The following is a 17,998-nucleotide window of genomic DNA, read 5'->3' as shown; positions in this document are numbered from 1 at the left end:
CTCTCGTCAAGCCAACTGTTTGAGTTTCAAAAACACGTATCATCTCTTAACATGAGCTCTGGTCTCGTGCTGAGGAGGAGGGCATGCCACCTTGATCCGCTGAGCAGTTCAGCTATACCCTCACTATTCCCTGCTGATGATGAAGTCATTCATAGCGGGAGGTACAATATGTAGTATTAATGAGACATTTCCAACTGCTGCCATGACAAAGATCTCTAGGTGGTCTCAAGCCAACATGAAAAGGTAATTCCCCAAACCAAATTTGAAATCAGTCAATTGTGCCATTTGTGAATAAGGGAACCCAAATTCAAAGCAGTTAAAGGTATACAGTACATGGAGGGAAGGGGAGACATACAGTAGGGCTCACTGTCCATGATGCTTATACTTCTCGGTCATCTCTCCAGCTGCTAAACCACTGGGGAATAGTTGCCTACATGTTGTCAGATTGCAAAGAAACACAGCTCTCTTTAAATTAGTTTGTACGTAGAATTTTTTTACCCATTAAATACTTTGCCAAAAAAAAAAAAAAAAACTGAGCAGAATAAGCATCAACTTACTGCTCCTAAGAAAACCATCAGAAAGTGAATTACATCATTACTGAAATGCTCCCCAACCAAAAGAGATTATATGTATTCTATTATATACTTAACAATATCTTCACAGAAAATCCAGTTCATGGTAATGACATAACACTTTAATGCCACTTTCTTCTGAATGCCTCCTACCTGGTTATTAATGCACAGAGCAAGGTGTTTCCTTTCTCGAGCCAGACTCCCGCTGCGCAGCCTCGCCTCCTCTCCCTGGTACATGCTTCTGGAAGGACACCGCACAAGTTCAATAAGACACAATAACTCCCCAAATAGGACATTTGCTATAAGCCCTTAGTATATATGCACAGCCTACTGTGCAGCTGCAGAGAGTGCCGTTATGCAGGATTTTTAATCACACATCAGTGCATGTCGGAGCAGCCTGTAGGCTACTGGAGCTTCTCGTTTGTCCTAAATAAAACACTCTTGTCTTACACGTATGACCATAGGATCAGCTGGTGGATGGGACACTAACCTGTACGTGCCGTTCCTCAGCATGACGAGCAGTGTCTCTCTCTCTCTCTCTCTATATATATATCTCTATCTCCGCGGTCAGACAGAGATGAAGTGATCACTTTGAGTCGGGAGCAGCCGGAGAGAGACCAGACTTGGGAAAAATCCTCGCAGCCAATGGGATGCTGAGCGTGCGCGCGTTTTTATACAGCGCCCATTGCGCGTGTGTCGACGATGTCATTTAACTTGGCAATCGGCTTTAATTACCACATTAATTATCCTGCACGCCTTTTCTCTGGGGAAGGGCAATCGCATTTGCTACTACAGTATCTACATCCTATTGTGTTAGGCTTTTGAAATGTCTCACGGTGTGCCAATCTATATTTGCTCATATCCTAGATATGGCGTTAATGGTTTACATTACACAGGTGTGGGCTGGGAACAGAAGGGACGCGCAAGTTGAACAAACACCTGCATTTGGTAATTTTTTTTATTTTTTTTTATTAAAGAAGCACACGTCATCTTTACTCAGCACTCAGGTGAGCTGCAGACAGGGTGAGGTGTAAAGAGAAGTGGTCCTTCTTTAAGTTTTAGGCCCACCTTAAACATTAAACTACCCGAGCTGATCATTTGAATGGAGGACTTCCACGTGTGTCCAGTGACCAGCTACTACAAAAGGATCCTTCTACCAGTGGCCTACAGCCTTGTGTTCCTGCTGGGTCTAAGTTTAAACGGTGCCCTGCTGTGGTGCGTCGGCTGTCGGACGCGCCGCTGGAGCAGCACGGTCGTCTACATGACCAACCTCGCCGCGGCGGATCTGCTCTACGTGCTGGCCTTGCCCCCTCTCATCGTCAGCAATGCCATGGGCGGCCTGTGGCCCTTCGGCAACATCATCTGCAAAAGCGTCAGGTTTTTCTTTCTCGTCAACCTCCACTGTAGCATGATGTTCCTCACGTGCGTCAGCGTGCACCGTTTCCTCGGAGTGTGCTTCCCCATCGCGTCTGTGCGCCTCAGGACCAAGAGGCTCGCCCTCTTCGCCTCAGTTTCGGTTTGGATCCTGGCCACTGCAGAGATTTTACCCACATTGGTCTTTGCGCACACAGGTGTGATCAACAACATGACTGTGTGCTTTGAAATGACCGACCCGGGGCAATTTAAAGTTTACTTCCCCTACGGGCTGTTTTTAGCCATTGTGGGTTTTCTGATCCCTTTCCTCGTCGTTATCACCTGTTACTGCTCCATGATGACAGTGCTTTATTGCAGAGACGGCATCTCGAACGCAAGGATGCCTCGTAAGCGCACCAAGTCTCTTTACACCATCTTAATCGTGTGCCTCATGTTTGTGGTGTGTTTTGTGCCGTATCACGTTGCTCGGACCGTCTACTTGTTTGTGAGGGTCTACATGCCCGGAGACTGTCATCTTTTGAACGTAGTCATGATCTCCTTCAAGGTGTGGAAGCCTGTGGTCAGTTTGAACTCATGCGCTAATCCTCTCCTCTACTTTTTGGGCTGTGATCGGCACCGCCAGCAGCTCCGGGCCTGGCTGTGGAGGAGGGGGAAGAGAGTCCAGCCCACCGTGTGTCTGGTGGAGGATGGAGCCTACGCAGCAGGAACAGGTCGACAGGGTAGAGAGAGAGAGCATCCAGCAGTGACTTTTTATCATGAGTCAGTGGGCGGCAATGACACTGGGACTGTACCAACAAGGTCTATAAGCTGCGTTTAGTAATTCCCTTTATTATTTTAAATATATTTATTTGGCAACATTCAACAGGTCACAGCATCATGTGTGTACACTATTCTAACTTATCGCAACCTGAAGGATCAACAGAAGTATAACCCGATACTGTAAATACTGAGCCTGTAAAAGGCAGTTATTAAAAAGCAATGATACTGTGGCCAGAGGTGACATTAAACATTTGAGGGAATTAGTGCCCTCTGTTGTTTCCAGAGGGCTGAGTCTCTAAAACAGCATCAAGGCACCATAAAGCATCAGTCCAATTTTATAGGACACAATCTCCTGGAAAGAAAAAAAAAAACAAAAAGGAACAACACCTCAAGTATAAAGCAAATAGAAAAAAACTGAAGATAGGTCCAAAAATAATCTATGTTGATACTAATAGAAAAAAACAAACCCTGATAACCCGTCTGAATACCCAGAACAACAGTCAGTCATGTAAAGGTTAACAATACCTTAAAAAGGTAAAAAAAAAAAAAAGAAAAAAAATTGCATCAATATCTTGTCCAAACGGGGACACTTTTGTAAGCATCCTTTCTTTAGTGCATACTTGTCTGGAGCCACAGAGCTACAGCGTTGGAGGAGCAGCCAGCTGAATGAAGGGCATCATTTCAGAACACTCCTGTGGGCAAGTGATGACAGATGAGTAGAGTAGTGGTCTGGGAGCTGAGAGGACAACGATTATATGAAGGGAGAAAAAAAAGAAAAGAAAAAAAAGAGCACAGTGGAAATGGAAATGGTGTTTAATTATAAAGTGTAATCGTAAAACCAACCCTCATAGAATTAAAAAAAAAACTTTAGATTAGAGGATGAATAAATTTGTGTGTGTGTGTGTGTGTGTGTGTGTGTGTGTGTGTGTGTCTGTACCTGTGTGCCCAGCCTTGAGAGGTACCGGTTACGTAATCCAAAAGCAGACATGGGTGCTAGTCTAGCAAGCTCACCCCCTATCACCTTACTGGGTCGCCTTTTATTCCTGCAGGAATAATAATATCGCCATCTTTATCATCTCCGCAGCCAAAATGAACACGAGCACAATTGTATTAATATTACACACAGGATTAAATCAGCCACAGTCTGTTGCTAAAGGCTGAGGAAATAACTTATTCCATCAGGTGTTGGGGGGAAATCTACTGCAGAAAAAAAGTTGTACAATAAGAGAGAATTCAAATGCTTTCAAAAAAAAAAGTGTGTTTAATTAAATTACATTGTTCATTAACAAATTGGTATCAAAATGTGATTTGGTTCTACAAAAATAGTTTTTGTAATGCCTTTCCTTGCGATCTCACTGCCTTTGATTGTACAGTGGATCTTCTGTAATTTCTCAATCATATCATGTCTTGTACACAGCTCATTAACACAAATATTCTCAGTTAAGCAAAGACCACCGTGCTGTCACAACGCCATAGTGCAAATGATTGACAGGTTTCTGGCTGTATGACACTGTGGTCATTTTAATGTGCAATCACAACATTTTAACGTTATGCTACTTATTACATGTGTTGGGCTTTAAAAGAGTAAACTAACACCAGGCTGAAATGCAGAGTGTGTACTCTCTCTCTCTCTCTCTCTCTCTCTGTTTCACTTATAACCACATGCAGCAGCACTGTGTGGTCAGAAGACATGTCACCATTCGGACACACCCTAGAGTACACTTCTACATCACTGCAGGAAAAAAAAAAGTGAAGTCGGTACTGTGGGAGGTCATAAAAAGCAAGATTTTCCAGGTTAAGTTACTCTTATAGTCTCGCTTGCCAAACCTAAAATCTCCACAGCGCTGCAGAGTAAAAGTTACTCTTAATATTTTTGATGTCTTATTTGCCCAACTGAGGTAGTGTCTGTTCATCTGCCAGTCTGCCACCCTGGTAACAACACAAGGAGATACAGCTCTCTCCTAATCACTAGAATGGTGAGAGTTAAACAGAGTGCATGAATATTTTGTCCCATTCAGACAAGGCAAGCAACATTTTGGAAGCAGCGCTTTCAAGAAGTTAATTACCTGAGCTTGATCAACGAGCAAAACACAGACTATAAAACATTATTCATGAGTGGAACTGATTCTTTAAAAGGTCGCATTAATAAAACTGTTTGTGAAAAGTTGAAAGTGGTTTGATTACACGGGTAAATGCATTCCAAAGCGTGCCTCTCTTTTTCTTATCTATCATTATAGTAATGTGCCATTTGATGATGCAACAGAAAATAACTCTTTATCATCCTTTGAAACCAGCGAAGAGTGGATAAAGAAATTAAAAAATAAAAGAATAGAGCAATAAAGATTTAAATAATAAAGAGCTATGCTCTTTCTGAGATTATGCACCATAAAAGGTCAATGACGCATATGATTAAAATTGAATATGAACTCGCTAAGGAATGTCCACTGAGGAGGATTTTGGTCGGCAATTATTGTGAATGCTGACAACTGATACGTACGTAAATTAACTGTTGAGTTATCTGCAATAAGGCAAGTAACAGATTCCTTCTGAAAACAATTTGTGATAAAAAGTAACATTAAAAACATCCACAACGTTACCTCTATATACATTTAAAGCAACTGAATCAAAATAGGAATCCTATATTGTGAGTTGCACCCGCATGTAATAAAATGAAGAATATATATATATATATATATATATATATATATATATATATATATATATATATATATATATATATATATATATATATATATATTTCCACAGGATACAAGTCTTATCTTTTGCTGAACATTTAAAATGTTTAAAAAAAAGTTCGAAGCATCTTCACTTTCTCCAGTAACTGAGGAAACGTCAGGCTGAACTTTTGACACACACGCACACAGGAGAAAGTGGAGAGTGACTATTGAAGGAGGTGAAGTCAGTATGAGAGGTTAGAGAGGAACTGTCGTGTCCAAACGCTTTCATTTGTCAGTGTCCTGATAGGGACATAAGAAGCTATTATACAGGGTTGGTTATGTAATAGCCGGGGTCAGACGCTCAGAGTTCTGATGGGAAGAGTCACAGGTGACAGCACTGGGCGGAGTCAGTAGCGCAGTCTCGCCCCATGGCAGTTGATTGACAGCTCTGGGGTAGACAGTGCAGCCTGCTGGCTCTGAAGCCCACGACTAAATGTGTTCCCTCATCATCATCATCATCTGGAAAATATCAGTAACAGAACAAACCAGAAAATGTCAAGTCTGTATTTTCACACAGCATCAGCCATATATAACTTAGAACATATTATGTATATAGCTGGCACAGATACAGATAACAAAGAGAGAGAGACTGAAACAGAAATATCTGCTTATTGTGACCACTCTGAAGCCAATAATGAGAACAGAGAGTAGTCATACCCATCAAGAGAACTTGTGTGGTTTGCGTTTTAGGTATGAAACACAAAATAAAATCGACCGCAGCTGGTGTGCTATTTACATGTGACTAAACCTAAATAGATGTACCCACTTGGTCTACCCATTTCCTCCACATTATTAAGTCTTGTTTCATGAATTCTAATGGAAAACTTTTTTTGCACGAGTGCTTTGCCACCACAGAAAGGCTAGCCAGTTATAGCACCAAAACGGTCCATAGAATGAGTTCCTTTTTAGTATAGTTTAGAATTAGTTTATAATAATACAAAACATAACTGGATCAGATAAGACACACAAAAAAAAAAAAATTTTGGCTGTGTTAAAAAGAGTTTCTTTCTCTTTAAATTTGAATACTTGGAAATAAATCTACATTGACAGTGATAATTGACACACTGTACCTTATTAGCGGCAGGGCCATGGGCAGTTCTGCTGTAACAACCACTCAAGAATAAATGAAAGCCAACTCGGGCGACACATCCATGATGATGTGACTTATCACCTCGTTACACTCCTGAACCTTGTACAATATTAAAAACTAGAAGTTGGCGATAAACAGTAAAAAGTAAGCATTATTTCGCAACTCAACATGCGAGTCATGTAGTTGGAGTGTAGAATATAGAATCAAAGAACAAATCCATAAAAAAAAAAAAAACATCACTTGACTGCAACTACCACATTGGACGAGAATGAATGCAATAGAAAAATCTACCAATTTCAGTAGATCTGGATTAAATTGACTGCAGCAGGTTCGGCCAATTAGTAGCTCTTACAAGTGTTCCAAAACATGCCTGCGCCACTTGATTATATGAGTGGAATGTTCAATACGCTTCTGAGATGCCTGTCTAATTGTTGGGAAAAGTGGGTGGAAAAGCTGGAGGGGGGACTGTCAAAAGGTACTCACTCTGCGTCTGAAGTGGCTTCTTTCTGGAGTTTGGCTCTTGCTGTGGCTGACAGGTTCAATTCTCCTCCTGGAGCAAGAAAGGGAGACGGAGAGATTAAGAGGCGAGTGAGTCTGGTGGCAAGGAGAGTGGTGAGTAAAGTGAAGAGATGTCACAGAAAAAGATGAAAAAGGAACAAGACAAGACAGGGGTAGATTGGGGAAACAAACAAGAGACAGTATGGAGAGGTATTGAGAGAAGTGAAGCAGTGGGAGAGTTCAAGGCTTCGGTCTTCTCTTACCTCGGAGATAATTCACAAAGTACAGCATCACCACTGCCATCAGCGCAACTGCAAGAAACAAAGCAACTTTTTGTCACTCAAAAGTGTCTGAACAGGAGTTGGAAAGACTGCAATCTCATAAACCCACACACAAACGGACAGAAATTACTGACGGCAGAGGCAGATGCAGAAAAACATTTCCAAAAACAGGTATCCTCTGGTGTCGAGGATGGCTCCTGCTGCCATGGCAACGAGAGCGAGTCCCAGGTTCTGGATGGACTGCATGCTGGTGGACGAAAGGCAACACCGGCGTCAGTGAAAAATATAAATAATTAACAGTCATAACTGTGCGTGTGTTTAACGATCAATATGTAGAGTTTGCAAAAGCTGAGCAGCACCCTCTCCGTCTCTGATGCGATGGTCAGGGAAAAAAAAAAAATATATATATATATATATATATATATATATATATATATATATATATATATATATATATATATATATATATATATATATATATATATATATATATATATATATCAGCAAGAGAACAACACAGAGAACAAATGAAGAGATTTGGATGAGAGTCTGGATTTTGAATGTTTCAAAAACGTTTCAGTCCATGCTGAACTTTCCTCAGTGCACAATCAGGCATGCAAGATGAGTCGGCCTATATGTAAGGGACTCTACAAGTGCACCTTGTCAAACAGCCACGAGGAATGTATCTAATACATTTAACATCCAGACTCTGGTCTAAAACTCCCTTTTTTGATCTCTGTGTGCGAGTCCTCCCTTGCTGCACCATCAGTCATTAACATTGACATTAAAAAAAAGGTGCATACAAGCCGTAAGCCGTCCCCAGCTGATGCTCCGGTACCACAAAGGCCACCATGGGCCACAGTGCACAGGCCAGTAAGGAGTAGGAGACACCCAGCAGGGACTGGAAAACAACGGAGGACACACATGCAGTCGTTCATTTTATTACGTTAGGGCTCTCCAAATAATTCCGTGGTATGATGGATTACCTAAAATAGCTTGTTTATTGTCTGATGCAAATATGCATTTAACACTCTAACCTGTAAATTAAGAAACAATGCTATATACATATATGTTTATTCCATTCTTAAAGCAAAACCCTGTTGTCAATTACATATTCAACTCCTACTGCTATCCAGTAAGAATTTAATATAGTAGTTTATTTTAAATTAAAACAGAAATATCAGTGTTATAATTTCTTTATATGCAGGCTGCAAGCACACTCAAGTACAACACAAATTAGGTTTCTGCACTGCCAACCAATGGGTTTGCAACGACATGTAAGACAACAATTCTAAAAGACATTGTGTCTTTAGGAACCAGTATCCACACCCACTAGGACTCACAATTCTTCCATCTCACTTGGACACCACTAATCTAACAGCGCCCAGACATTGATCGACAGCGCACATCCTTCATTCAATTCATCCTACGAATGTTTATAAATGTACAAAATAAGACTTTGGTGGAGTATAGTGCAAAAGGTTGCCAGGGGCATTACCATGGCGATCCATGGGTTCCAGAAGGTGAAGGCCAGCATCATGTGAGCGGCGAGCGTGGCGACCACGGCAATCATCACCCAAACCACATTTCTCCCCGTCCTATCGACCATGAAGCCCAGAAGTGGGGATGCAGGGGCTGAGATGATGTACACAATACTGGTAGAAGATAGAGAAGGGCAGTCAGTTTTTATGACTCTAAACAAAAGTAAATGTTATCCTGGTTAATGACAATTAATCTGCTGAAGTCGGCCTTTAGGAGTGTGATACCAAGTTAAATGGGATATTAAAAGTCTTCTAGTCTATATAAACAACGTTCCACTTCCAGGATTGTGCCACCGGAAATTCCGCCGTACGTCCCTCATTTAGGCCGGATGTGTGTTACCGTGGACTTTCTTTGTGTTTTTGTGTGTCATTTTAAACTCCGGTGGATTTCTGAGGACTATGGTTAACTGCTCCTCAGATCTCTGCAGGGTAAATCCAGACAGCTAGCTAGACTATCTGTCCAATCTGAGTTTTCTGTTGCATGACTAAAACAACTTTTGTAAGTGCACATGTTCCACCGAGACAAGTTCCTTCCCGAGCGGCACCGTTGCTCCGCTCGCCGCAGACTGGTTTAAAGGAATGCTACTAAACCAGAGCACATTTTTCTCCCATTCCGGAATGCTGTGTGGACTAGCCAGACCCTCCTCCGCAGCGCTGTGGAGGAAGGCCTGGCAAAGCAAGACTAAAAGTCTTCTAACATGTTTCCAGTTTCGGGTAGCTGTAGTAGCATTTTGCCAGACTGAAAAAGCAATTTGGCCAGTCATCCATTAGAATAAGAAACATGCAGCCAACAAAAGGAGATAGATCAGCAACAGCAGACTTTAATGGTGTTAGTGCCTTAAGGTAGAATGGTCTCAATGGCCTATTACAACTGATCTGAGTTACCTGTTGACAGCTCTGGCTTCAGCCGGGGAGAAGTTGAATTTTTCAATGAAGAACACCCTGTGAATAAAAAGACAAGATGATTGGCTCACAGTACACAGTGCTGCTCAACATTTATATTGACCTGAGGACAAGAGAAGGGGAAATCAGGTTGACTCCTGCGGCAGGTAGCTCTCGGTCTTCCATACATTGTTTTCTGCTCAATTTGCATAACAAGTATTTGCTCTGTAAGCACGGACCCTCGGTGGAAAAACCATGTCAGTTCCTAAGTGATTTAAGAGTGCCTTTCAGAGAAGGAAATGCAGGTTGTGATAGCTTCAATTGTTTTTTTTTCACTGCAAACCCATTTGTCAAAGCTCTTTTCATTTGGGACTCCCTCTCCCTCCCGTACACAGGTTGCACTGTTGAATGTTCTTTGCTCAAACACAGGCACTGTACGAATTTAATGTAAGTTCTCTTTGTAATTCAAACCGAACACTTTAACTATAAAAACCATCATGAAGGGAATTATATTTTCTCTTTACTCAAGGACGAGTAAGAGTCAAGATATTGTCATCAAGCACCAAACCAAAAAACGCTGTTCCATCATTTCAGCATACAAACCCCTTATTTTCAGAATTAGCATGCAATTATAGCATCTCCCAATTTTCTCTGTTGGAGTAAAGGTTTGTGGGGAAAAAGAAAATCTGAAACTTTGGTGATAATCTCCGGCACATAGAGTTGCAAAGGTCACAAATGTTCAAATCTTTCACAGGGAAGAAGTCAAAAGGAGAAGTCTGGCAATAATCAAATCAAGTTTCAAGAGTCAATCCCACACATACTGTCCGGCAACCATATACAGTATGTGCCCCATATGTGTAGTAATACGCAGCTAAATAGTCTACACTACACTAGTTGCTCCTTTGGGAGTGGTGTTTGCTATAAACTACTTCAGCTGGAAAATTACTTTGCTTTTTTTTAAATTATTATTTATTCATGTGAAACTATATACACATAGAGGGGTTGGAAGTCAAAGAGCATTGGTGGTTCTGTTCTTATCATGGGATTTGTTGACATTAGAGAAATCCACAAAGCGGTCATTTTATTAAATACACCTGTACAATCTAATACAACAGCCCTACCATGATTTTTATGTTTACAAAGCTCATAATGTTCAGTAATTGGTGACCTCATCAGAAATGTGTAAATTCAGTTATATTACGGAGCTCAAAGTTGAAGGTGGTGTTGTACTGGACTATTTTACACATGGAGAGGTGTTTCTACTTTTTTGTCCCCCCTATATACATATACGAGGGGGGCAGAATATTAGGAACAGCCTGCAACTAACGCAGTCCAGTACAACACCCTTTCTAAACTATGACCTCGACGCTAAAACATATGACAGTGTCTAAGAAACGGATCATTGGCATCATAAAAGTAGACTTTATGGTAAACCAGTTTTGATTGAACTGCATTAGATTGTGCCGTTAAAGTGAGTAGGGCTGCAAAATATGCGATAACAATTTTACTTGCGATAAATTAACAGATATTAGAGTGTACCGTCCTCAGTTATGCTTGTCTGTTGCTTTCAGTATTCTTTTAAAATACAACAAATTGCTTGTTGAATTTAAAACCAATAATAATTTCTAACATTCTTTTATTGAACAAATTGAACATTGAATTGACAATGACAGGCACTACTAAAAAAAGAATGACATATACACTTTTAAGTGCAGTTTTCTACTGACGTTTTCTTTCAACTAACGATATGTCACAACCTTTCGGGATATGTACTGTATATTGCGCCAGTTGATATTGCGATGACGATAAAAAAACAATATATTGTGCAGCCCTAAAAGTGAGCACTGAATGTGTGATAAATCACGTCTGTTTCATCTTTCAATAACAACACTGTACCAACGCATAACCCTTGTATAGCTCTGCTCTAAAAACCACTGGCCAAGCACAAACAGATTTAGAATAAATAAAATGTACAACTCAACGTCATGGATTAGAATGGCTTAGCGATACATGCAAAAATTTGAATTAGAAAGATGGGAGGCACTGACTTCTTTTGTTATACAGACGAGATCATGTTCTGGGTGTATTAAAGATGTGTGAAGGCCTTTGAAAGAAAGTTGTGTGTGTTTGCGTGTGTATAAGTGGGAGGTGGCACTGATGCAATACTCACTGTCCCAGTCCAATAAAGGGGAAAACTGCGACATAGTAGGCCACGCAAATGATGAAGATGAGCCACAGGGGGAAGGGGAAGTCTTTCACATCGGTCAACTTGATCACCTCACCTTATATGCAAAATTAACACACATGCAGATCAGCCTGAGAGCATTATTTGCTTTCAACAACTGTGCAAGAAGAAGAACGGCTTCTCTGACAAAAGAACCCCTTTAGTTCCTAAAGGGAAAGTTATACCACACATTGAATTGAACTCAGTGAATTGAACGGTCCCTGTCTTTAGGAAGACACCACAACAGAGAAAAATGCTAAAGCCAATGAAGTGTCTGACCAGAATGTCAATTTTAGGAAGATAACAAGAAAAACAAAACACATCCTTACACTGTGTCAGGGTCCATGTTTACTGTGAAAAGCATTCTAGTGGTTATTGACAGACAAGGCCAAAGAGGAAAAACTAAAGACAAAAAGACACACCCTGTGTTCCAATAACCATACTATTTTGTATGCCAGATTTAGTATGTCCCAATGCAAGAGAGTCAAAGTTCAAGGTGCAATGCTATGAAGAAGTATGTCCCTATTGTATGCATACCGCACGCAACAATATGTACTTTGTCAGGGCAGCTGCAGTACATACTAAGAACAAAAAGAAAAAGTCACAATATTAGAAAACATTACCTGTTTTGCCTTGTTCCTTGTGGAGGATCTTCTCTGCTCTTCTGTCAAGGTATCCCAACACCAAGGCACAGAGAAGTGAGAACAGGCAGGTTACAGCAGCTAAGGAGAGAAAAAAGAAATCAAAGACATAAGTAAATAAGTACATATGGAGGAGACAAAAAAAGAAAGTAAGGAAACGTAACTTCAAGTTATACTTTGGCGATTAGATTAGAGTTCAAATTAAGATGCCTGCTGATTAATTCTATTGTTCATATGAATTCATCTTAAAAAGGTCAGATTAACAGTGGCAATGGAGACGGGCTATAAAAGAAAACACATAAACTGCTAGCTGCGCAAAAGTGGAAGCACTTTTAGCATGCCTAAGATGTAACTCCAGAGAAAATTATAAGAAGTGACACTTTTTCTAACTCATGTGACTCATCCGTAGCAGGCGATAGCACTTTTAGTTCTCTATAACGCTTCTCTGTGTCTCTGCTGGCTGTGTTATCGGAGATCCTTAGTTACAGACAAAGGATCTAGTATCTCTAGCAGAAACATAAAAGAGATAAAAGCACACGTAACCAGAGTCTTCATGTTTAACACTTCAATTTCCAGTCTTCCCCTTCAGTGAGGCCCCTACCCACCCACCCCCCACAAGAAAAAGCGTATGATATTTACCTATCATGAGTGATGCGCCCAGTGCGGTGTGTCCAGGAGAGCCAGCGAGGTCTGAGACTTTGCTGTACACCCAGCCCATGATGTTCATGTTCACTGTGCTGCCCTTGAGACGAGTGGAGAGGAGGGTGAATAGACGTAAGGCATAGGTTTGGGTTTCCATTCGATGGTCAAGCAAATTTTAAGCAAACTTAAAAAATGTCACAAAAAAGCGAATTAAGCGAGTTCTGTCGACTGGTTTTGAGCGAATTAGTCTATATCCTTCGCGTTCCACTTCCGGGATTGCTCAGGTGCTGCAGGAAATTCCGCCGGATGCATGTAGTTTCTGTTTCCTTCCGCTTTCTTTGTGCTGGAATTTTAAATTCGGTGGATTTCTGAGGACTATGGTTAACTGCCCCTCAGATCTCTGCAGGGTAAATCCAGACAGCTAGCTAGACTATCTGTCCAATCTGAGTTTTCTCTCGCACAACTATTTTGCAGCGGAGTTTAGTACCGCCCATGACAATTCTGATTGGTTTAAAGAAATGCCATTAAACCAGAGCATGTTTTCCTACCATGTCCGAATGCTATGTGGAGTAGCCAGACCCTCCTTCAGCGCGCTTTGGAGGAGGGTCTGGCAAAGTAAGACTAGGAGCGAATAAACTAGGCTACAGCGTAGTTTGGTGAGAGATTGGCGCTATAGGATCTGCTTGACTTTAATTCGCCAATAAACAGAGTAGAAGAAGTAGAGGTTGCTAACAGGAAACAGAACAATTCACCTTGGCCGTCTAACCCATGTACGATAGAAAAATGGAGAGAGGTCTACAGGAATTTGGTTCAATTGGGCAATTTTCAATTGTTCTTTAATGTCAGCTAGTATTGGCCATGTTTCATGCTTTCCAGACACGGAGACAAATTAATATAACGTCCAGGAAGACGCCGACAGTGGAAACAGCTGATCAGTCATGTGAGTTAAATGTTCGCTACGTCAGAACTTATTCGGCAAAGGCGTTTCCATATCCCATTTAGCGCATCAACTTTTCTTTGACAAGGGCAAAAACCAAGTGAGCGTTTACACTTTTTTAAGCAAATTGAGGAAGCTGTATTGAGTTTTGCCATTTCCATACAGCTTTTCTAATGCAATACTTCAAAATGAGCATCAAAATACATGACTGGAAACACGTCTACAGTATTAATTACCTGCGTTTTATACAGCAGGCTCATTTCCCATGGCTACAGTCAAAAAAGCATTAATTTTATTTGAAAGCATGAATTATCTGCATGTTCTGTGTCCTTACCAGGCGAGCCATGCTCAGCTGAAGGCCAAACACCAGATTAAGCTCCTTTCCTTTAAACCAGTTGACTGCATAGGTGTTCTGAGCCACGGCCAAAGACTCTCCTCCAATACTGCTCAGGAAAAGAAAACAGGGAGGGGGAGAAGGTGTAGAAGGTCCCGGACCAATTTTAAAGACTGCTCTTTTGAAAGTTACCAGATTTGTGGTGATAGGATGCATATGTGAAAGGTGCAAATAAATGGCCCCTGGTATGTAAAGTTGATAGATTATGTTTGTAAAATACAGAAAGGCAAAATTATTCGCTCACCCAAATACGAAACGTCCAACTTCCATCAGCCAGAACTGATTTACCAAAGCTCCAGTAGCAAATATTACCTGAGCAGATTGGAAAAGTTAAAATGCAGCAAAGAAAATGATGGAGTTGCTATCCATTTTCTGTACCTATTGATCCCTATAGACTATTAAAAATTAGCATGTTAATGTTGGTACTTATATTCCGTCTATCATAGAATACATTTCACATCTGGATTTCAAGGAGAACCTACCTGACCAACACAGACGAAGAGGGAAAAGATGATGGTTCCCAGCCTATAAAAAAAAAAAAAAAATTAAAGATGACAAGCCGAAAAGCTACACTATCTCTTTCATTTTCACTTCTAATGATGGATACGCCGTACTCAAGATGGATGTGACTCAATGGTATTCTTACCTGATGCCAAAAACCCTGTCAAGCAGGAATCCCCCAAAGAAGCAGAGAACCACATTGGGCCAGGAGTACCAGGCATACAGCTGCATGAACTCTTTGGTGTTCAGGCTCAGATCCTAGTACAGTCAGAGGGAGGAAGCTCATCAGATTTCTACCACTTCAACTGTTTTGGTTTTGATTTTCACCTTTAAAATCTTGGTGTGTGAAACACAGATGCGTGGACAACTAAAACCCTCTAATGGCAACATCTAGGAGTTAGGTTAATTTGACTGTTCTGGTTGGCTCATTGTGCAGATTGTTGCATTTATGGCGTAACAACCAACACGACCTTGCATTTACGGAGAATGAATTACCTGGATGACTTGAGTTTGAAGTGCAGCCGGGTTGTCATAACAGAAGTAGCTTCCTGGAACAAATTAACTACATTAACAGACCGTATAAACAATGACACTGCATGTCTTTAACTTCAAGTTAAGCCATGGTGGGTAACGACACTAAAACAATCCATTTTAACCGAATATAACTTATTGAACTGGGTTACAAATCTCCAAAATAACCATTCAGGATGCATATGAGGGCTTATCACTGCTTACCGAATCCCAAGAAGCACATGAATATCAGGACAAGCACTCGGTGCAGTATGTGGCTGGGGTCGCAGATGGCCAGCATCGGTCTGCCGGCTCCTCCAGCTGCGTGCCTGCCGGTGGACGAGCCCTCGTCCCCGTCTCCCAACAGGCTCTGCCGCTCCTCGTAGTCCGCCATGTTCGCTTGTTTGGGATTTTGCTGCTCGGGGAAAGTTGACTGCAGCTAGGAGGACATAGTTCGATCACATGACCCGGCGGGAATGTCACGTGGCGTTAGCCTTGTAGCTCGTAGCCCGGCGCGCGCCCGCCGAGAAGAGCAAGCACTTCGCGGGAGCGCGCACAGCGTAAGCTTCAAGATTCATTGACGTCAGAGTCTAACGGGGTTCGACTGTTAAACATAGACAGTATATAATGGACCAATAGACCCCGTTGCTCTGGACGGAGACCAGTGAAGGCTATTAGAAGCACTTTTCCGGTGATGGCCAGCTTTACTGCGCAGCCTCCAACTGAGATAATGTGACGTGAGCAACGTGTCTGAAAGTTGTAAGTCTTCTGGTAGCTGTGCCAAGAGAAATCTCAATCATTCCCAATCTTACAGATACGGAGACTGTAGGTGTATGTAAGGAGATAACATGGACACAGGCTAATTATTGATCACTAACATGCTAGTTAACATTAGTAATTAAACCTAAACATCTCATGTAAGTCGAAACTGCCTGCGAGCTTCTCCTGTACTATACGGTAATTCCTCTACTATGCGACAGTAAGTCCCTTGGTTATGACACAATCGTTAGCCTATTTTTACAAAAACGTCTGCTACGGAGCCATGACGTGAGGTACAAGGTAATGAAGCCTTTTATACATTGTTGTGTTTCTTTGGAACTAAACAACGGACAAATAGAGTCTTTAAACGCTTCAGATGTAAAGTTATTCGCAGTCAAGTGACGTAAAAAAAAATGGCGGTCAGCGGAATGCTAACAGGAGGTGATGGCCAGTTAGCAACAAAATGCCGCCATGATGGCTCGAGTTCTGAAGCGAAGCTTACCCCCTTGGTGTTAAAGCATTGGCGATTTTAGACCCTTTTTAGTTCATCTCAGCCCCCCTAAAAATTATAATAATAATAAAAAAATGTTTTTATTTTATAAAAAGGGGCCGGGTTCTACATTGAATTACACCCTGGACGAGATCCCCTTTTTTTGCACAAACAGTTATATTTTATTATAATATTTGTTGTCATTTGTTGACAACAAATGACATGAAAAGACCAAAGCTGTCTGTCAATACTTTCCAATATTCCTAAGCCCATTTATTTCTACTGAAAACGTCAATCTTTAACATGCTATAGGATGTGTGTTGGCAGATTGGAGGTTAAAGAATCAATTTTTAATTTTTCAAGTCAGTCTTAAAACAATTTGTAGTAAATGAATGCACCTTGACTTACGTATTTACATGCACTGTAGCTACCTGTAGTATGTACAGTATGACCTATGTACTAGCCTACTAGCTAATCACTTCATATCAACACGCTGCTCATTGATGTGTTTTTAACAAGATGTTGCTCATTGATGTATTTTTAACAAGATGTTGCTCATTGATGTATTTTTGTAGGAAGGACATTTATCAGGCTGTGGTTTGGGTCTTTAATGGGATTTATTGATTAAAAAATACAGACTATCACCAGCCTTAACCTTTAATGGATTAGTAGTTTTTTTAAAGACAGAAGATACAGATTACTTTGTTGTTGCATTATGACATCACAATCACTATATTTGTCTACAATATCCTTAAAAGCATGTTTTGGGTGTATTTCAATATGGGGGTAATACTCAGGTGTCCACTTGTATATAAATTATGTGAAAATGTACACCAGCACATACAGTTATGCTATACGACGTCCCAAACTGGACACTTCTGTGAGTAACTTTTTTTTTAATGTAAAATGTGAATATTTCAATGGATATTCCAAATAGATTCAATACTTAGCCTATAATGAACTAGTGTGGAGCTAATTATCTGCTTTGGTAGGACACACACACACACACACACACACACACACACACACACACACACACACACACACACACACACACACACACCGTGCATGCGCCTGCGGCTGCGCGCACCGCTCCTCCTTGTTAATCCTAAATAGTGCGCCGAGCCGCAGAGCTGGATGGCATCGCCGGTGCCAGACTGGAGCA

General features: G+C 41.1%; 3 protein-coding genes across 7 annotated transcripts in view; 1 reads left to right on the top strand and 2 right to left on the bottom strand.

The window, feature by feature from the left end:
• schip1 (schwannomin interacting protein 1) overlaps positions 1–3,408 on the bottom strand; it is a 233,620-nt gene extending 230,212 nt beyond the window's left edge. The window contains exons 1-2 of one of the 2 annotated variants that reach the window (XM_028574669.1): positions 3,326–3,408; positions 726–813 (exon numbers count right to left, since the gene is read on the bottom strand). In XM_028574669.1, the coding sequence (XP_028430470.1) occupies positions 726–809 (84 nt within the window). In that variant the 5' untranslated portion in view covers positions 810–813; positions 3,326–3,408. Of the gene's footprint in view, positions 1–725; positions 814–1,062; positions 1,146–3,325 lie in introns of those variants that run through there. The other variant, XM_028574668.1, reaches the window with a different exon arrangement.
• On the bottom strand, positions 728–16,200 carry mfsd1 (major facilitator superfamily domain containing 1). 4 transcript variants are annotated; one of them, XR_003692306.1, is made up of 18 exons: positions 15,810–16,199; positions 15,570–15,622; positions 15,220–15,332; positions 15,056–15,098; positions 14,818–14,885; positions 14,514–14,622; positions 13,240–13,342; positions 12,583–12,681; positions 11,906–12,017; positions 9,739–9,795; positions 8,811–8,967; positions 8,116–8,213; positions 7,447–7,559; positions 7,295–7,342; positions 7,017–7,083; positions 3,643–3,748; positions 3,326–3,441; positions 728–813 (listed from the first exon to the last, which is right to left on the bottom strand). XR_003692306.1 is itself a non-coding variant. In XM_028574678.1 (17 exons), the coding sequence occupies exons 1-17, from the start codon at positions 15,976–15,978 to the stop codon at positions 3,382–3,384; spliced, it is 1,575 nt and encodes a 524-aa protein (XP_028430479.1). In that variant the 5' UTR covers positions 15,979–16,199; the 3' UTR covers positions 2,920–3,381. The 4 variants fall into 4 exon arrangements, 3 of the variants coding, with proteins under 3 accessions (XP_028430479.1, XP_028430478.1, XP_028430480.1); XM_028574678.1 differs by lacking the exon at positions 728–813 and having other exon boundaries at positions 2,920–3,441; XM_028574677.1 differs by lacking the exon at positions 728–813 and having other exon boundaries at positions 2,920–3,748; positions 15,810–16,200.
• LOC114553394 (P2Y purinoceptor 3-like) lies at positions 1,561–3,861 on the top strand. The gene has a single exon (XM_028574680.1). It carries the CDS (start codon positions 1,675–1,677, stop codon positions 2,761–2,763), a length of 1,089 nt encoding a protein of 362 aa, XP_028430481.1. The 5' UTR covers positions 1,561–1,674; the 3' UTR covers positions 2,764–3,861.
• Positions 16,201–17,998: the final 1,798 nt, after the last annotated feature.

The sequence above is a fragment of the Perca flavescens genome, chromosome 3, assembly GCF_004354835.1.
Source record: "Perca flavescens isolate YP-PL-M2 chromosome 3, PFLA_1.0, whole genome shotgun sequence".
NCBI classification, from domain to species: Eukaryota; Metazoa; Chordata; class Actinopteri; order Perciformes; family Percidae; genus Perca; species Perca flavescens.
The sequence above is the reverse complement of the archived record's forward strand: the minus strand, read 5'-3'. Positions and strand labels throughout refer to the sequence as shown.